Source organism: Grampus griseus (assembly GCF_964374135.1).
Source record: "Grampus griseus genome assembly, chromosome: 1".
Taxonomy (NCBI): Eukaryota; Metazoa; Chordata; class Mammalia; order Artiodactyla; family Delphinidae; genus Grampus; species Grampus griseus.
In genome coordinates this window covers 146,185,486-146,207,447 of record NC_139017.1, presented here as the reverse complement: position 1 = coordinate 146,207,447, position 21,962 = coordinate 146,185,486, and the positions used below count along the sequence as shown (strand labels likewise).

At 38.0% G+C, this 21,962-nt stretch overlaps 1 protein-coding gene across 1 annotated transcript in view; it reads right to left on the bottom strand.

The window, feature by feature from the left end:
- ZSWIM5 (zinc finger SWIM-type containing 5) overlaps positions 1-21,523 on the bottom strand; it is a gene marked incomplete at both ends in the record, with an annotated part of 260,182 nt that extends 238,659 nt beyond the window's left edge. Inside the window, one exon of the mRNA XM_082669091.1 lies at positions 20,926-21,523. Within this exon, the coding sequence (XP_082525217.1) occupies positions 20,926-21,523 (598 nt within the window). The remainder of the gene's footprint in view (positions 1-20,925) is intronic.
- Between the last annotated feature and the right edge of the window lie 439 nt (positions 21,524-21,962).

Here is a 21,962-nt window from a genome sequence, read left to right as displayed (position 1 = left end):
GAAGGAGAACTGTGTAGTTCCATCTCTTCCACAGAATGAAACTACGCCACCCAAGGTTACGCCGTCAGGTCAGCCCACATCTAACTCCAGACAGCTCTGAAGTGTCATCCAAGCTCCAGAGTTCCCAAAAGGCCTGACTAAAGTCTCTGTTGCAACTGCATCGGTTCAATCTCTCTGCCCTCCTAATCTTGCTTCCCTCGCTCCGTTACAAGTATTGTTCCTCAATAAACCTTCTGCAGGCAAATCTCCATCTCAGAGTCTATTTCCCAGGAAACATAACCTAAAAAATCTGATTCCATAGGAAAATTCGATAAAGAGGTAGCTATGATCTACTCTATTCAGTAACCTCACAGGATATTATTTCAGCTAGTGCAAATCATTAAAACTTAGCTGTCTATGGCACAATAATGTCAAGCCATCATTCTGTTAAAACAAAACAAAACAAAAAAGGAACTTAGCAGCATTTAGATAAGTAGCAAAACAGAATATATAAAAGATGACAAAATTGAAATATTCAGTAGAAATAGCAAACAGTAGATCTGTGTTAACCTATAAGAAAATAAAGTAACTATCCTATTCATAACCTGAAATGGGTAGAATAAAAATGGTTAATGAATCACATCCACCCATATTATACATATCAAGGCTCAAAGGCAATAGAGGAACTTATTGCAGGATTTTTATCAAATAAAGCAGATTCTTCTGCATAAATTACTGGTTCCTGAACTTATTTGAGTTACGGATCCCTTTGAGTATCAAATGGAAGTTATACCCTGTCTTCTCTGCAAAATGTCCATATGCATTTGTAAAATCTGAAAATAATTTCAGGAGTTCCTGGATCCCTGAAAGCCATTTACAGGTGCCAGGTTAAGAACCCCTAAAATAAATCACGTTTATAAGGTAAAATGACATCTGTCCAACACATGTTAACTTAAAAGACAAAGATGCTGACCAAAATGCAGCTGAATAAATCATATTGTCTTTAACTTATTTTAATTACATTATTATATAAGGAATATGTAAATAGGTTCTCACTATAAAATAATTAAAACAATACAGATTAAATTTCCGCTTGGTCATCACTATTCCCCTTTCTCTTCACAGAGATTATTTATAAGTTTGATGTAAATCCTTTCAGACTTTTCCAGTGCTTTTTCAAAAACGTACTACCTATTAAAATGTGGAGAATCATTTTGGAAACACTATGTTAAGAACTAGCATTTAAAAAGCACAAAGGATGATGTTGGCTCTGGGTTTGTCATATATGGCCTTTATTATGTTGAGGAAAGTTCCCTCTGTGACTACTTTCTGCAGAGTTTTTATCATAAATGGGTGCTGAATTTTGTCGAAAGCTTTCTCTGAATCTATTGAGATGATCATATGGTTTTTCTCCTTCAAATTGTTAATACGGTGTATCACATTGATTGATTTGCGTATATTGAAGAATCCTTGCATTCCTGGAATAAACCCCACTTGATCATGGTGTATGATCCTTTTAATGTGCTGTTGGATTCTATTTGCTAGTATATTGTTGAGGATTTTTGCATCGATGTTCATCAGTGATATAGGCCTGTAGTTTTCTTCCTTTGTGACATCCTTGTCTGGTTTTGGTATCAGGGTGATGGTGGCCTCATAGAATGAGTTTGGGAGTATTCCTCCCTCTGCTATATTTTGGAAGAGTTTGAGAAGGATAGGTGTTCACTCTTCTCTAAATGTTTGATAGAATTTGCCTGTGAAGCCATCTGGTCCTGGGCTTTTGTTTGTTGGAAGATTTTTAATCACAGGTTCAATTTCAGTGCTTGTGATTGGTCTGTTCATATTTTCTATCTTCCTGATTCAGTCTTGGCAGGTTATGCATTTCTAAGAATTTGTCCATTTCTTTCAGATTGTCCATTTTATTGGCATAGAGTTGCTTGTAGTAATCTCTCATGATCTTTTGGATTTCTGCAGTGTCAGTTGTTACTTCTCCTTTTTCATTTCTTATTCTATTGATTTCAGTCTTCTCCCTTTTTTTCTTGATGAGTCTGGCTAATGGTTTATCAATTTTGTTTATCTTCTCAAAGAACCAGCTTTTAGTTTTATTGATCTTTGCTATCGTTTCCTTCATTTCTTTTTCATTTATTTCTGATCTGATCTTTATGATTTCTTTCCTTCTGTTAACTTTGGGGGTTTTTTGTTCTCCTTTCTCTAATTGCTTTAGGTGCAAGTTTAGGTTGTTTATTCGAGATGTTTCCTGTTTCTTAAGGTAGGATTGTATTGCTATAAACTTCCCTCTTAGAACTGCTTTTGCTGCATCCCATAGGTTTTGGGTCATCGTGTCTCCATTGTCATTTGTTTCTACGTATTTTTTGATTTCCTCTTTGATTTCTTCAGTGATCGCTTCGTTATTAAGTAGTGTATTGTTCAGCCTCCATGAGTTTGTTTGTTTTTTTTTTCCTCGGCACGCGGGCCTCTCACCACTACAGCCTCTCCCGCTGCGGAGCACAGGCTCCGGACGCGCAGGTCCAGTGGCCATGGCCCACGGGCCCACCCGCTCCGCGGCACACGGGATCCTCCCGGACCGGGGCACGAACTCACGTTCCCTGCATCGGCAGGCGGACTCGCAACCACTGCGCCACCAGGGAAGCCCATGTGTTTGTATTTTTTACAGATCTTTTCCTGTAATTGATATCTAGTCTCATAGCGCTGTGGTCGGACAAGATACTTGATACATTTTCAATTTTTTTACATTTAACAAGGCTTGATTTGTGACCCAAGAGATGATCTATCCTGGAGAATGTTCCATGAGCACTTGAGAAAAATGTGTATTCTGTTGTTTTTGGATGGAATGTCCTATAAATATCAATTAAGTCCATCTTGTTTAATGTATCATTTAAAGCTTGTGTCTCCTTATTCATTTTCATTTTGGATGATCAGTCCATTGGTGAAAGTGGGGTGATAAAGTCCCCTAGTATCAATGTGTTACTGTCCATTTCCCCTTTTTTGGAAGAACTGAAAGCATATCCACTAAGATCAGGAACAAGACAAGGTTGCCCACTCTCACCTCTCTTATTCAACAGAGTTTTGGAAGTTTTAGCCACAGCAATCAGAGAAGAAAAGGAAATAAAAGGAATCCAAATCGGAAAAGAAGAAGTAAAGCTGTCACTGTTTGCAGACGACATGATACTATACATAGAGAATCCTAAAGATGCTACCAGAAAACTACTAGAGCTAATCAATGAATTTGGTAAAGTAGCAGGATACAAAATTAATGCACAGAAATCTCTGGCATTCCTATATACTAATGATGAAAAATCTGAAACTGAAATCAAGAAAACACTCCCATTTACCACTGCAACAAAAAGAATAAAATATCTAGGAATAAACCTACCTAAGGAGACAAAAGACCTGTATGCAAAAAATTATAATACACTGATGAAAGAAATTAAAGATGATACAAATAGATGGAGAGATATACCATGCTCTTGGATTAGAAGAATCAACACTGTGAAAATGACTCTACTACCCAAAGAAATCTACAGATTCAATGCAATCCCTATCAAACTACCACTGGCATTTTTCACAGAACTAGAACAAAAAATTTCACGATTTGTATGGAAACACAAAAGACCCCGAATAGCCAAAGCAATCTTGAGAACGAAAAATGGAGCTGGAGGACTCAGGCTCCCTGACTTCAGACTATACTACAAAGCTACAGTAATCAAGACAGTATGGTACTGGCACAAAAACAGAAAGATAGATCAATGGAACAGGATAGAAAGCCCAGAGATAAACCCACGCACATATGGTCACCTTATCTTTGATAAAGGAGGCAGGAATGTACGGTGGAGAAAGGACAGCCTCTTCAATAAGTGGTGCTGGGAAAACTGGACAGGTACATGTAAAAGTATGAGATTAGAACACTCCCTAACACCATACACAAAAATAAGCTCAAAATGGATTAAAGACCTAAATATAAGGCCAGAAACTATAAACTCTTAGAGGAAAACAGGCAGAACACTCTATGACATAAATCACAGCAAGATTCTTTTTGACCCACTTCCTAGAGAAATGGAAAAAAAAAATAAACAAATGGGACCTAATGAAACTTCAAAGCTTTTGCACAGCAAAGGAAACCATAAACAAGACGAAAAGACAACCCTCAGAATGGGAGAAAATATTTGCAACTGACAAAGGATTAATCTCCAAAATTTACAAGCAGCACATGCAGCTCAATAACAAAAAAAACAAACAACCCAATCCAAAAATGGGCAGAAGATATAAATAGACATTTCTCCAAAGAAGATATACAGATTGCCAACAAACACATGAAGGAATGCTCAACATCATTAATCATTAGAGAAATGCAAATCAAAACTACAATGAGATATCACCTCACACCAGTCAGAATGGCCATCATCAAAAAATCTAGAAACAATAAACGCTGGAGAGCGTGTGGAGAAAAGGGAACACTCTTGCACTGCTGGTGGGAATGTGAATTGGTACAGCCACTATGGAGAACAGTATGGAGGTTCCTTAAAAAACTAAAAATAGAACTACCATACGACCCAGCAATCCCACTACTGGGCATATACCCTGAGAAAACCATAATTCAAAAAGAGTCATGTACCAACATGTTCATTGCAGCTCTATTTACAATAGTCAGGAGATAGATGGAAACAACCTAAGTGTCCATCATCGGATGAATGGCTAAAGAAGATGTGGCACATATATACAATGGAATAATACTCAGCCATAAAAAGAAATGAAATTGAGTTATTTGTAGTGAGGTGGATGGATCTAGAGGCCGTCATACAGAGTGAAGTAAGTCAGAAAGAGAAAGAAAAATACTGTATGCTAACACATATATATGGAATATAAGAAAAAAAAATTGTCATGAAGAACCTAGGGGTAAGACAGGAATAAAGACACAGACCTACTAGAGAATGGACTTGAGGATATGGGGAGGGGGAAGGGTAAGCTGGGACAAAGTGAGAGAGTGGCATGTACATATATACACTCCCAAACGTAAAACAGATAGCTAGTGGGAAGCAGCCGCATAGCACAGGGAGATTAGCTCGGTGTTTTGTGACCACCTAGAGGGGTGGGATAGGGAGGATGGGAGGGAGGGAGACGCAAGAGGGAAGAGATATGGGAATATATGTATATGTATAACTGATTCACTTTGTTATAAAGCAGAAACTAACACACATTGTAAAGCAATTAAACTTCAATAAAGATGTAAAAAAAATTTTTTAAATAAATAAAAAAATAATAATAAATAAAAAGAACAAAGGATAGGGACTTCCCCGGTGGTGCAGTGGTTAAGAATCTGCTACTAATGCAGGGAACGGGAAGATCCCACATGCCACAGAGCAACTAAGCCCTTGTGCCACAACTACTGAGCCCATGCACCACAACTACTGAAGCCCACACTCCTTGGGCCCATGCTCTGCAACAAGAGAAGCCACCACAATGAGAAGCCCGCGCACCGCAACAAAGAGCAGCCCCTGCTCGCCGCAACTAGAGAAAGCCCATGCACAGCAACGAAGACCCAACACAGCCAAAAATAAATTAATAAAATAAATTTATTTTAAAAATTACTCAAATAAATAAATAAAAAGAACAACGGATAGATATTAGTGGTTTTCCTAATAGCAAATGCAGTACTGCTAAGATTAATGACTTTTTCATATAATGCTTTCCTATAACCACTCTATCCATTTTTTTCAATTTGACCCACAAGTTCCAAATCTGGTTTGGAAAAAACTAGTGTATAAATCAATCAATAGAGCAATTCAATCAACATCTACTAAGCTTTTTCCATGTAAATCACTGTGCTAAGTACTATGGAATACTGGATCCCAAACATTTAAACCTGGAGAGCTTGTCAAAGAAACAGATTCCTGAGCCCCGTTCCAATTTTAGTCAACTAGAATTTACAAGGGTGGAGCCCCAGAATGTATTTTAACAAAGTTCCTCAAGTGACGTGAGTAAAATATAAAGCAGCAGTGTTGGGAATCACTATTATGAAAATCATAGAAATTAAAAAGATAATGGTTTCAATTCATTTCCACAAAGACCTCTTAAAAGTCCATTATGAATTCTACTAGGTATTGTACTGGATGCTGAATATATTGTAGGATACAGTCCTTGCCCTAGAAGTGCTTACAGACTGGAAGAGAAAATCATACCTAATAATAAATAATTATAACACAAGCTGAAAGTAGAAAGTGCTGTCTGTCCCCTAACTAAAATGTACGCTCCATGAAAGCGGGAACTCTCTTTTATTCACTGCCATATCTCCAAGCATCTAGACAAGAGCCTAACACATAATATGTACTTAATAAACAATTGCTGAATAATGCATAGGACTAAAATGGAAGGTTTAATTTCAACTAAGTGGATAAGGAAAAGGCACTTTTAAGAACAGATGTATAGACTATTAAGAGGCAGGGAAGGTTAAAAGAAAGAGAATTAATATTCATAGTACTACGCTACAATGTGTAAGAAATTCCAGGTTGACTTTGAATACATTATCTCATTTAACTATGATATAAACATTCTGAGATGGTGTCTCCATTTTAGAGATAAAGAAACTGAGGCATAGAAGGGTTAAGTAACTTGTCATCCAAGGTTACACAGCTAGAAAGTAGCAGAACTGAAATTTGAACCCCAGTCTCTAATAATAAGGCTTAGGAATTTAGACCTCATTTCCTAAGAAAAAGAATGTCTTTGAAGTTTTTTTTTCCTATTTGGAATATTTGCTTTTTTAATAACAGCTTTATTGTGATGTAATTCATATATCACAAAACTCACTCTTTTAAAGTATACAATTCAGTGGTATTTAGTATATTCACAGATTTGTGCAATCATCACCATTATCTAATATTAGAACATTTCATCACCCAAAAAGGAAACCCCATACCCATTAGCAATTATTTTCCCTACCGCCAGGTCCTGAAAACCACGAATCTACTTTCTGTCTTTAGGATTTGCCTATTCTGGACATTTCATATAAACTGAATCATATGACATGTAGCCTTTTTTAAAACATTTTTTCTTGTGGTAAAATATAAACAAGATGTACTCTTTACCCATTTTAAGCGTACAGTTCAGTGGCATTAAGTACATTCACACTGCTGTGCAACCATCACCATTATCCATCTCTAGAACTTTTTCTTTTTTTTTATAAATTTCTTTATTTTATTTTATTTATTTTGGCTGCACTGGGTCTTCGTTGCTGCACACAGGCTTTCTCTAGTTGCGGCGAGCAGGGGCTACTCTTCGTTGCAGTGTGCGGACTTCTCATTGCGGTGTCTTCTCTTGTTGTGAAGCACAGGCTCTAGGTGCGCGGGCTTCAGTAGTTGTGGCACGCAGGCTCAGTAGTTGTGGCTCACGGGCTCTAAAACGCAGGCTCAGTAGTTTTGGCACATGGGCTTAGCTGCTCCGCAGCATGTGGGATCTTCCCGGACCAGGGATCAAACTCGTGTCCCCTGCATTGGCAGGCGGATTCTTAACCACTGCACCACCAGGGAAGTCCCTAGAACTTTTTCATTATCCCATAATAAAACTCTGTGTACCCCTTAAATAATAACTTTCCATTCCCCTCTCCCCCCAGCCTCTGGTAACCTCTATTTTACTTTCTGTCTCTTATGAATTTGCCTATTTTAGGTATCTCATATAAGTGGAATCATATAATTTTTGACCTTTTGTGTCTGGCTTACTTCACTTAGCATAATGTCCTCAAGGTTCATCCATGTTGTACCAAGTGTCAGAATTTCCTTCCTTTTAAGGCTGAATAATAGTAAATTGGATGTATATACTAAATTTTGTCTATCCATTCATCTGTCGTTGGACACTTGGGTTGCTTGCACCTTTTGGCAATTGTGACTACTGCTGCTATAATGTGGGTGTACAAATATCTGTTCGAGTTCCTGCTTTCAATTCTTTTGGCCACAGACCCAGAAGCGGAATTGCTGGATCCAGTAATTTTATGTTTAGTTTTTTGAGGAACTACCATAACATTTTCCACAGAAGCTGCACCATTTTATATTCCCATTAGTGATGCACAAGGGTTCCAATTTCACCATATCCTTACCAACACTTGTTATTTTCTGGGGGTTTTTTCTTTATAACAGTCATCCTAATGGATATGATGTCCCATTGTGGTTTTTTGCATTTTCCTAATAATCAGGGAGTGATGTTGAGCATCTTTTCACATGCTTATTGGCCATTTGCACATCTTCCTTGTAGAAGTGTTTATTCAAGTCCTTTGATCATTTTTTAATCAGGTTGTTTGCTTTTTGTTGTTGAGTTGTAGGAGTTCTTTACATATTCTGAACATTAATCCCTTATCAGACATATTCACTTTGAGTGGCTATTAGGGTATCCATTTAGAAATATCTAGCAGGCAACTATACATGCTGATCTTGAATTCAAGAGGGAGAAAAATGATGTACACTTAACAGTCATAGTATTTGCACAGTGACATTTATAAAGTACTTTCATGTATATTAGTTTCTTTAGAATCTCACAAAAATCCTAACACTTGTTCAGATGAGAAATCTCAGGCAGATCTCCGGACTACAAATCCCAAGATTAAGATTATTTGGAAGTGCTTCAGGGATCAAAAGGAAGAAGCTGGCCAAGCTGCCTGAGTTTTGGGCCCCATCCCAATTCCCCAAACATCTCAAATTTTTCCGCTGCAAAAACTGGAATATTATGTAAGATTTCATTTGAAAATAAGTAGAGGTACTTGAAACAAATTTGAAACCATTACATTATATGATACTAACTCATGTTCTTAAAATAGTTATTGAAGCTGTAGAAATAAATAAGATTGCTTAATTAGAAAACTTGGGGCAAGAAGGTAATCCTACTTTTGTGGGGTTAGAGAATAAAGAAGGAAGGTAGAAGGAAAACCAGAATGGTGAAGTAAAACAAAAATCTAGGAAGAAACGTTTCAACAGGAAGGTTCAGAAGACTACAGAAAATGCTATACAGAGGTCATGAAGGATGAGGACTGGAAAAAGGATACCGTGTCTGGCAATCATGAGGTCACTGGTGACCTTTAAGAGATCAATTTTAATATAGTGAGCAAAAGCAAAAGTCAGATTGAAAAGGCTTCAGAGGTGGCAAGAAAGTTAAAGAAGGAAAGGTAACAAGTATGGAATACTCTCAACAATTTTGATACAAGAATAATAGTGAATGAATATTTACGTAATACCTGATAAGTGCTAGGCCCTGTTCTAAATACTTAACATGGTAATTAATTTATACTCAAAACAATTCTTTTTGAGTATAAAACAAATGGACCATCATTCTGGTCCATTTATAGTTGAGGAAACTGAGACATAGTGAGGAGCCAGAATTCTGAGGCTACCTGCTGCATAGTCCCTGCATATATGTGATAATATATAATATAATCACATATATATCATATGTCATATTATATAATATATAATGTGTAATAATATAATATATAGTAGATAAATGCAAATATACATGACAGTAAAGAGTACAATAATATTGAGAGTATAATCTATAAAAAACTGAATCACTATATTGTACACCTGAAACAATATAAAATTCTAAATCATCTATACTTTAATTAAAAATAATAATATAATATTGAGTGAGAGAAGAGATTAGCAAAAGTATTTTTTCACAAGAACCATAACGTGGGGAAGGATTTTATACCACTAACATCAATGTATGTTGGTGATGCTCGACAGTCATGTCCGTTTACCAGGTGTTGATAGATTTAAGCAAAATAAAAACAGGCTGACTTCCTGAATGTATTAACGTGGCAGGCTTGCATTCAATAAAACCATGAATGAATAGGAAAAAATGTAATTATCTCCAAAGGCTTTCAAAGGCATAATACATTCTCCTGTTGCTTACAGAATGCAAGATAATGAATGTATGGATGGACCAAAATCTATTTTACTGATTAGCTCTATCATATTTGTACCTTAAAAAAGCAACAATTTTTTTAAAAAAGAAAAAAAGGATCCTATGAAGATAAAACAAAGCTATTCTAAAGACAGAAATCTATAAAATTTATTCTGAAAAAAAAGAATATCTGCAGTATTTTTGTCATCTTCCTGCCTGCCAATGTTACCCCTTTGAATCAACTATGGGCTAGAGTATTATAGGGCAGAGAAATGCCAATATAGAAAGAATTTCATGAAGGGTCAATCTAACTTGTAAGCAATAAATAGTGTTTTCAATCTAATATTGCAATATTAGACATAATTTTTAAACTTCTTATAATTAAAATATTAAAATAGAGCAATTTATCCAGCTGTCCTCATTTCTCTAATCGCTTTCTACCCTTTGCCTCCACAGTAACTACCTCTATTATTACAGAACACTGTGTTAAGTGCTATTTTAACATGTATCCAATACTAAACTGTATACTCCTTAAATACAGAATTTATATTCTATTTTGCACAGAATATTTAAAAATGTTAAATATAAGTTTTATAAATGAATGGAGGAATGAACAAACATGAATAAAATTATATGTTGGCATTACATTTATACAAATGTCTTTTGACGGTAAGAATTTATACACTTTTGCATAAGACCTTTCCAAAACACAGACACACATTTTAAGTAGTAAGAGAATAATTTTCCTTGAAATCCATTAATAAACCTAAAGATAGATAAAAGAAAATAGACTGAAGTAGAAAAGAAAGTTGACGTAGTCCATAACATTTGTGTAATAAATATTACATAATGTTTTGCCTGCCTATGATAAGTTTAAAAACACTGACAACACTAATAAAGGTGATCATTTTTCTAGAACAGTGTTTTCAAACCTTGGCTGCACATAAAACAACCAAGGAACTTTTTAAAAATTCTGAAGTTCAGTCCTTATTCTCAACAAATTCTTATTTAATTAATTCAGGGTGAGTCCTTGGCACAATTTTTTTAAAAATCTCCCCAGGTGATTTTAATGTGAAGCCAAGATTGGAACCCACCACTCTTTCCTTTAAAATCAATTTGTGAGGCATAATTTACATTCAATAAAATATACCAATTTTAAGTATACAATTAAGTTTTGACAAATGAATACAGCCATGTAACCACTACCATAATCACAACATAGAACATTTCCATTACCCAAAAAAGTTTCCTCATGCCCCACTGATTTACTTTCTGTCACTATAGCTTAAGGCTTTCTAAAATTTCATGTATATGGAATTGTATTGTATGTTCTCTTTTTGGTCTGGCTTCTTTTATTTAGCATAATGCTTTTAAGAATCATCCATGTTTTAGGCCATCAGTTTGTTCTTTTTTATTGCTGAATAGTATTCCACTATATGCATATACAACAATTTCTTTATCTATTCACCCATTTCATAGACATATGGGTTGTTTCCTGTTTAGGGCTATTCTGAATAAAGCTGTTGTGAATATTCAAGTACAAATCTTTATATGAACATATGTTTTCATTTCTTTAAAGTAAATACCTAGTAATAGATTGCTGAATCTTATGATTAAGAGTATGATTAATTTTATAAGAAACTATTCTCTGGGAATTCCCTGGTGGCGCAGTGGTTAAGAATCCGCCTACCAATGCAAGGGACACGGGTTTGATCCCTGCTCTGGGAAGATCCCACATGCCACAGAGTAACTAAGCCCTTGCGCCACAACTACTGAGCCTGCACTCTAGAGCCTGTGAGCCACAACTACTGAAGCCCACGCGCCTACAGCCGGTGCTCCTGCAACCAGAGAAAAGCCCGCGCGCAGCAACAAAGACCCAATGCAGCCAAATAATAAAATAAATAAATTTTTTTTAAAAAAGAAAGAAACTGTTTTCCACAGTGGCTGTATCATTTTGCATTCCCACCAGCAATGTAAGAGAGTTCTAGTTGCTCCACATCCTTGTCAGTACTTGGCAGTGTCAGTCTTTTATTTTACACATTCTAGTGTGTGTATAGTATTTCCTTAGGTTTTAATTTGCATTTCCCTAAGGACTAAATAAATATAAAAACAACTGTTCTTAAGGTAAGAAAACCACTAGGTAGAGGGTACTTCATCTTTTGATTCAACAATGTATTTTTAAAGAAGGTAACTATGTTATACTGCCTTGCTTACCACATTCATCACTCCATTATAATGAGAAAGAAGCAAATGACCGAAAAAGCTTTTCAAAAGCAGGTTTCAGAGAATTTCTTAGGGTCAAGTACCCACTCAGTTTACAACTTCCCACCTACATACAGACGGCAATATAATGCAGTTCTAGAAGCATAGGCTTTGGTGCCCAACTTGGGTTTGTATTCTAAGGTAGGGAAAAACAAAGTATTTTGGAATGATTTCTACTCAAAATAAGTAAACAATTATTTACTGAGCTTTACACAAAACAAGTGGCTAAATGTTCAATGAATGAATCAAGAACTAGTTAATAATAACCTTCAATGGTATTTTTTAATCTATATATGTTTTTAAAATCAAAAACATGCAGAAATTACATCTTTATTTTATTTATATATCTTGCCAGTATATCTCCTAGGCTCCAGTTACATATAAATCAAGGAAGAGAGAGTTCCATACTACATAAATATTTTTTAAATTATACAACAGTTTACTCATTCATTCAATAAGCATGTACTGAGTACCAATTTACAGCATATCACATTATACATTCTAAGAGGGAGGACAATTTTTCTCAATACTGAGAACCAAAAATTAATCAGTTGGCTACATGTGATTATGAAAAGTATCAGAGTAATTTAGCATATGATAATATAATGCTAAACCTAATGTTAAAATGAGTGTGATTTCCTTGGCATACCAGCTCCATGACAGGCTAAAAGTGGCCAAGAAGCATGCTGCCTATATGAGGGAAGAAATAACCCTATAAATAAACCACAAGGTAGAAAATTCACATAAAAGTAATCTGGAATAGACTGCAGTCTATTTCTAATATCAAACACAATTCCGAACCATATTAACTCGGGGTTTGGAAAAAGGTTAAGACATGGTTCATATGCTTTCAGGGTTACCTATTTCTTTTTCTTTTATATCTTTATTTCATTTCTTTACAAATTAAAGATGCATTGAAAAATAAACCAATAAAGAGAAATAAGAGGTCCAGAGCAGGGGTATCCCAGGCTGGGAGCAGGTGAGCCTGGCCACCATCAAGGCTAGCCCTTGTCCTGTCCCAGCCAGTTTGGGTTGGAAGATAACTGTCAGCCACTCTGTCAATACCAAAGCCCAAGTGGTGTCCAGGCAGGAGAGACCTGCTCCAGGCACCTCTGCCTCTCTCCTCAAGAACCCCCAGCTTGGAGAAGCAGTGTTTCCAGTAGGAGCTCAGAGTGGGAAATGGGCTGGCTCTGTGAGGTACTGCAAGTTGATGATCAGACTCCCTACAGAACCATTCAGTGTTGGGGCCTCTCCAGCTGGAAAGAAGGCTGGTATCTCTCCCAGATCTTAATTTATTTTGTAACTCAGTTCCCAGACTTATTCATCTCTGACAATGCATCTCTATCCATGGGGTGATCACCAATCATTGCAGGAGAGAAAAAGAAGAGTGGAAGCAGAGAGGGAAAGCTAATCAACCACTCTGATGTTGCTGCTGACTTCCAGGCCCAAGAAGGACGGATCATTTTTCTCTCCACCACCTATGGTCTATATCCCAGCTCTTGCGCATGTGTATGTTTTATCCCTAATAGAGGAAGCTGTTGCTAACACAGAGCTAAATTAGCAGGCCCTCCCCCTGTAGTAATCCTGGGATCCCCACTCCTTCCTGCCTGCCCCTCTCTTCTTGAAGGCTGGTCCAAAGGGGCACATAAAATTGCCAGGGTCTGAGTGCCTCCAAATTCCCCAACACCAAATCACATAAAGTGAACTGAGAAACTACATGCATTACCACAGGAAAAGCAAGATAAAGTGATGGGATTAGGGGCACCTTCCATCAGTAGGACATGACAGAGTGGTAGGATACTTCAGCCTAGAAAAGAAAGTATCTCCTTAAACTTCCCCCTCCCAGCAAAGAGACTGAGGTCAGCTTACATGACTTATAAGATATGCAACTGTCCAGATTTCTCTGCTCTCCTGGGGTACTTTCTGGAAGCTGGCCTAGGACCCTATTCTGTTTACCCACTTGCTCTAGCTCAGTAGCTGCTGAACTTCCTTGTACATATGACAGAGAAAGTCCATACAAGGTGCCCCTCAGCTCAGGCTCTTGTTTTCCACCAGGATGAGCTTGTACAGCATCTCCAGTTTGTCCTCCTGTTTCTCCATAAGCTTCAAGCACTGTGATCTTTATGCCCTTAAGCTATCAGCGAAGTCTCATACCTTCTTGTACAGTGGATGATGCAGAACTGGCAGAACACTCAAGCCACTGGTGATCTGACTGAAGGAGGAGATGCTGAAGAGGCTCTGGACAACTGAGGGTTACCTATTTCTATAAACGAGTTATAAATGCTATGCATGAAAAAAATCCCACAGTAATCTGTTCATCCATGCATGTACCCTGAGTGCTATATTGCACAGTCATCATTTTTTATAAAGAAGGATGACAGGTTTAACCTTGAAATGACCACTTATTTGTCAAAAAAGTCCCACATGTGTTAAAAATATTAAATAATCATCATGCAAATTGAATCAATTAAATTGAAATAATGCTTACCTAATAAAGTGAATTTGGTGATTTCTAATTTAAGCTATATCCAACATATAAAAGTTTAAAATTCACATGAAACTCTGTTATGCAACAAAAAACAAGCATGAGAAGCTGTTATGAGTTGAATTGTGTCCTCCAAAATTGGTATGTTGAAGTCCTAACCCCCAGTACCTCAGAACGTAATGTATTTTTTGGAAATAGGGTCATTGCACATGTAATTAGGTAAAATGAGCTCATACTGGAGCAGTGTAGGCCCCTAATCCAATAATCCACGTCCTTATAAAATGGCCACGTGAAGACAGAGATACATAGGAAGAACGCCTGTGACAAAGAAGGCAGAGATTGGAGTTATGCAGTTGTATACCAAGGAATGCCAAAGACTCCTGGCAAACCACCAGAAGCTAGCAAGAGGCAAGGAAGGATTTCCCCATTGGTTTCAGAGGGAGCATGACCCTGCCGATACCTTGATTTCAGACTTCCAGCCTCCAGAACTGTGAGACAGTAAATTTCTGTTGTTTTAAGCCACCCAGTTTGTGGCAGTTTGTTACAGCAGCCATAGGAAACTAGTACAGCATTTTCAGTATTTCTCTTATACATTAATTTACTGACATATTAACATCTTGATTTTTAAAAATTATTTTCTAAAATAATACAGTAAATGTGACTTTTGGGGGTACAGCGCTATACATTTTAACACGTGTGTGTATATATATAGCCATCAAGCATAAGATACTGACGGTTAATGTCTTGATTTTTTTTTAATAGTTTATTTATTTATTTATTTATCTATCTGGCTGCACCAGGTCTTAGTTGCAGCACGCGGGACTTTTAGTTGTGGCATGCGGACCTTCTTGGTTGTGGCATGCGGGGTCTTTAGTTGCGGCATGTAGGATCTAGTTCCCTGACCAGGGATCGAACCTAGGCCCCCTGCATTGGGAACACAGAGTCTTAGCCACTGGACCACCAGGGAAGTCTCAGTGTCTTGATTTTTAATAGCCATTACTGAAACAAGAGCAAAGAAATTGTTTCACATAGGCTTAAGTAAATTTCCGGCCCTTTCACTTCAAAATTTAAACTTTGTATTCACATTCAATAATACATTTTTTTAATTCCTAAAATAAAGATAACCGCTAAAAGTCCACTATCTTTAGTTTATTCATTATCTTTAAAATCTAAAGCTCTATTCCTTGAGAAAGTCACTTTCAATAAGAATTCATCTGAAGTTTTGAAGAAACTGATAAATCACCATTCTTCACATAAAACAGTCAACATAAAAGATACACACTGTTGCAACGTTCATACCACTTACTGTTATCAGCTTATTATATGCGCAAGTATGGAGTTTTCCCCATGTCTTCTAACACTGCACTCGTTATAAAAATTCATGTATCTCTCTTAGTTTTAGAATACTGAGAAGTCTGTTTTTAAACTTCTAAACATTCACTATTCATCAAACTTTTTTTTACCAAAGTATATTTAATTTACAATGTTATGTTAGTTTCAAGTGTACAGCAAAGCAATTCAGTTATACACACGAACATATATATTCTTTTTCATATTCTCTTCCATTGTAGGTTATTACAAGATATTGTATATAGTTCCCTGTGCTATTACAGGAGGTCCTCGTTGTCTACCAACTTTATATACAGTAGTCTGTAATGTTAACCCCAAACTCCTAATTTATCTCTCCCCCCAACCCCCACTATCCCTTTTGGTAACCGTTTGTTTTCTATGTCTGTGAGTCTATTTCAGTTTTGTAAATAAGTTCATTTGTATCATTTTTTCAGATTCCACATATAAGTGAAATCATATGATATTTGTCTTTCTCTGTCTGACTTACTTCACTTAGTATGATAATCTCTAGGTCCATCCATGTTGCTGCAAATGGCATTATTTCATTCTTTTTTATGGCTGAGTAATATTCCATTGTATATATGTACCACACCTTTATTCATTCCTCTGTCAACGGACATTTAGGTTATTTCCATGTCTTGGCTATTGTAAAAGGTGCTGCTATGGACATAGGGGTGCATGTATCTTTTCGAATTAGAGTTTTGTCTGGATATATGCCCAGGAGTGGGATTGCTGGATCATATGGCAGCTCTATTTTTAGTTTTTTAAGGAACCTCCATACTGTTCTCCATAGTGGCTGCACCAATTTACATTCCCACCAATAGTGTAAGAGGGTCCCTTTCTCTTCAGAGCTTCTCCAGCATTTATTATTTGTAGACTTTTTAATTATGGCCATTCTGACTGGTGTGAGGTGATACCTCATTGTAGCTTTCATTTGCATTTCTCTAATAATTACCAATATTGAGCATCTTTTCATGTGCCTGTTGGCCATCTGTATGTCTTCTTTGGAGAAATGTTTATTTAGGTCTTCTGCCCATTTTTTGACTGGGCTTTTTGTTTTTTTGATATTGAGCTGTTTGTATATTTTGGAAATTACCAAACATTTACTAAATATTAAGATGTGTGTGTGAGGCACTGTGGTGGAGGAGGAAGGAGAGAATTCATTGATCAAAAAAAATAAATAAAAGAGCAATGTGATTTTAAAATTTGGTAAGTTTCTACTCTAAAAAATGTTACCACTTATCCTTAAAGGTATGCAGCTGCTTTCCCTGCTGGAATATCTCACATATAAGTAAGTCATTTTTCCCCACATGGAAATTTTATTATGATTTTATATCTATTCTAACTTACACACAATGCTATAAAGCTTTTTAGATGAGGATATCTTTTGTTCCCCTAAATAACAGAGATTAAAAACAAATTATATATAAAAATCAATACCTGTAATACTTGTTACTGCTGTATTTCACAAAAGTTTGTACTATAGAAAAATTTCATAGATGTTTATTGATAATATGTACATGCTCATAATTATAAACTTACTAGTTAACGTTTAAGCTATGGATAACTTCCTGAAATGGACCTTTTTATTATTATCAACTTTGTAATTACACTTCTTCCACATAAAGTAGTACTTAGCATTGTGGCTCTAGTCTTGAAGACTATCCACATACAAATTATGTGTTTATTAGAAAACATGTAGGCTAAAAATATGGGGCTCAACTGTCAGAATCTATGATAATTTCTGAATATTTATATAATTAAGAAATACCAGCACTGAAGGACCCTGTATGCCTTTATCCAATTTTTGAAAATCTAAATATTCAAGTAAATATAATATTTCTGCATACAAGAGAAAAACTGTTAATGCTTCTTTTCCCTCAATCAATTCAGATTTCCCTGAGAAGACACAAACCTCCTTTAAGTTTTACCAAACACAGAGAAATCCATTTAAAATATGATGGATAGCAAAAAAGGGTCAACATCTTAAAATTATTAGTAAATTATAGTTGTACCATTCTTATACCATCTGCAGATTCCTGAGTAAGTATTTTCCCAAGGTTTATACTACCACTATTTCCATGGGCTTCTTAAACAGGTTAAAAATGCAGATGCTTAAAACACCTGAACTCTATTACCCTCATAATACTGAGAGATCAGAAAAGTCTATTCACAGAGCTTCAAACTTACAGACATCCATGAAAACACTAATTTACAATTTTCCCCTTTTAAAAGGAACAATACTTCTGATTCAGTACTGTCATGGAAAAGAAATGTATCCTTTGAGCATAACAACCTAGTCCTCCCATTTGCTTACATCAAGCTGGGAAAGTTTTAGTTCTGATACCAAATCTGATGTTTTCTACAGAGCATTTGCTTTTCAACCAGGCCATGACTCCCTATTACCAGATTCCATGTGGAAAGTAATCAGAAGTTACCGAATTTAATATACCTACACTTTGTACAAGTTTTTGTTGTTGTCTAATTTTTTTTCCTTCAAATTTTGTGTTGTGCTGTTCTCTTTATTTTTAAATTTATTTATTTATTTTAAGGTATTCTTGTTTTCCTTATTTAAATCCCCTTATGAATCTTTTCTTTAAAAGATGTTGTTATAGAAATACCCTAACATCCCTTCCTTCCTAAAGTATCAGCCTTTAGTAACTTCCCAATTCTGAGGTTACAACTATGGCTTGAACACAGTAAGGAAATATGCAGAATTTTTATTAATATCACTGAGTAATTATATTGAGTTTGAAGTGAAGTTATAAAGTGAAGAACATGATTACCATCTTGCTACATACAAATCACTTTTTCACTCATCTCTTGGCAATACTTTTATAAAACCTATCATCTAGATTAAGTCACATACTCACATTTTAGGTTTAAGAGATGAGGGATGGGTCTCTATCTTTACATATTAAAAGATGGTTCATGCCAAGATACAGAACTCAGAATGATAGAGAATGGAATATCCTTCTCTTCCACACTTACTAGCATAATTAAAGTCAGAAAAATAAAGATTACACAGCTCATGGTTCTCAAACAGCATTACTTAAAAGTGATTAATTCATTCTCCTACCTTCATCTATGAAACCCAAAGTAAGAGTCAGAAAATATGCTTATATATGTCCTTTCTCCAGTCCCTAAAACTATCATACAAGAGCTCATCACCCTAATAAGCATGCCAACTATCTTATTATAAAAGAAAAATATCTGATTTAAACATGACCTGGATCACCCACAAAATCTGATTTCATTTGTAACTTGACATTATAGTCACTTTCAAAATATATACCTCTTTAAACCTCTTCCTCTCTCTCATCTGCCCCCCAAAGTTTGAAAATTCTTTCAAACCCAATATTTCTTACTATAAAATGACCACTTAAATTGACACTTTTCAATTCAAAATATTTTAAACAAGAATCTTAAAAGTTAACTGATAGAAACTCATACAAAGAATAAGGTCTACAGACGAATAAAGAAATGCCTATATTCATTTTCATGTTTTCAGTATTAAAGCTGTACACCTTAATTATCTGATTATTCAATTAATTATTTCAAAAATACACACAAACACACAAAGGACTAGCCTCAAATAAACAAAACTTTCTCAACTTACTGTCACTATATTCTGACACAGCATAAATTTAGATAAATGTACACTTCACATTTGCAAAACAAATTGTGGTATATGTGGTTTTAAAAAGAAACACAGGGTTCAGTGACTCTCAATAATCAGAAGTAGACTACCTTATATGAAACACCACAATGTACTACTCTTAAAATAAAAGAATTTCAAATATGTCAGTTTTACCTGGGGAGAAGACAGCTAGATGTCTAGGGTTCCTGTGTATGTGTGTTCCTGTGCTTGTTTAATTCTAAAAACAACCTCTCTCCAACTCCTTTCAAAAATCAATATTTTTCAATAAATATGAGCATATACTGTACAATAAAATGCATAAAGATAAGATGCACTTCCAAAATGCTGTAACAGTCCAAATAGAAAAAAAAAAAATCAGTGTTTTAATTTCCCACATAGCAAGTCAATGTTAAACAATGTCATTTTTTTCCCTTCCTTCCTAACCATTCCACAAATCAGGACTACTGTATTTGTATATTTAATAAGATGAACAAACTGACTAGAAGCTCTGGAGGAGTACAAGAGAAAGAAATCCTTTTCATTTTTCCACAAACAAAAAGATAAAACAAAAGCAAATATGAAGACTTGTTAAATGAGAAGCATTTGAAAAACCCAATGTGACCAGCTTTTGATTTACCCCAGTCTGACAAGGAAGATAGACCCCACCCCCACTCCAGATTGTGCCTTTTTTTTTTCCTTGGGTGGGAGTGTGGAAAAGAGAAGCTGTCACATTTCCGTCTTCGGTTATTGTTAAGTCCACAGCCTAGATTCCCAAGTATCACTGGTCCAGGGGGGGAAATATTAAAGCAGGTAATTAAAATTGTCTGAAATGCACAGTATTTTGTTGATTTTTTCCATTTTTAAAGTTAATTATACCCAGCTTCAATCTACGAAGACTAGATTGACAGCCTGTCCCTCAAACATTCCCTGCAAGACCGCTTGCTCCAGATTCACTAACAATTCTCTCCTCTCTAAACTTAAATTAGAAAAACGCATTTCAGAAATTATTACATCCAGAAAGCCATACCTCCCCATCCTTCTTGCCTTGGCCTGGGGTGTAGAACGAAGAGTAAAAAAGAGATCTATTCGCTCTTCAAACAAAAAGAAAAGCGGGCACTGGGCTGGTGGAGGAAAGAGCAGCAGTGGACCTGAACGAAATGTTAAGAAAAGTTTTTTATGTGACTAGTTTGTCCTTTCACCAGAGAACAGGAGTTGGGCAGAAAGCCGGGGTCTTGGCCCAGGGCTTGTGCACAGAGAAGGCACCTGCGGAAGAGGAAGCCGGGGACCCGAGAGGAGTCAAGCGAGCACCTACCGACTTGCAGCACATTCTCCACGGAGCCGCTGTCCAGCAGACGGATGCCCCGGCGGAACGGTAGCCCCTCGCCACCACCGCCGCCGGCGGCTCCTGCCCCTGAGCCCAGTCCCGGGGACGCCCCCGCCGCGGCGGCCCCGGGGGCGGAGCCGGCCGGAGCGGCGGCCCCGGGGGGTGGCGGCGGCCCCTCCTCGGCCGGCGAAGCCCCCGCGGCGCCACCAGCCGAGCCGGCGCCAGGGCCGCCGCGGTACTGGAAGCTGGAGTACATGCAGATCTCCCGCTCATTCCGCGGAAAGGACCAGTAGACGATGCGGCGCTGCACGGGCTCCGGGATCCGCTCGAAGCGCTCCTCCACCCGCTCGTACGCCCACTTTTCCGCAACCGTCTTGGCGGCACAGTCCAGCAAGGACTCGGGCTGCAGGTGGGGGCGGGCCCCCAGGGGCAGGCAGCTGCCGCCGACGCCCCCCACCCCGCCGCCGGCCGCCCCGGGCGAACCGCGAGGGTGGTGAGCCTGCGGACTGGGCCACGAGCACAGGCGCTTGGCCGGAGAGACCGGCGGTGGCGAGAGCAGCTCCTCTCGCTCACCTCCTTCCGCCATTGCTGGGGACTGACTGACTGACTGAGGCGGCGGCAGCGGCAGCAGCGGCGGCTGCACCGGCTGCGGCGGAGACCCTGGCCACGGCCACGCGCCCCGCGCAAGCGCCCAGCTGCGGCGCCGGGGGGGGGGGGGGGCGGGGCGAGCAAACCCGCGAGCCTGCCGGCTTGAGTGTGGAGCCTAGGCCGGTCCGGTGCGCGCTCCGCGAGGGCCGACGGGGGCGGACTAAGAGAGAGAGGCGGCGCGCGCCGTCCGGGCCGCCGCGAGCGCGAGGAGGGACGGGAGCGAGCGCGGGCCGGCGGCGCGCGCCAGGCGCAGACGGCCCAGAACGCGCACCGAGCGCTCGCCCTGGGCCGACCTCAACCTAGAGGCCAGCCAAGGGCGAGGAGCGCCGGACCCTCGGCAGCTCGCTCACCTCCAACCCACCTGCCGCCTGGAGGGA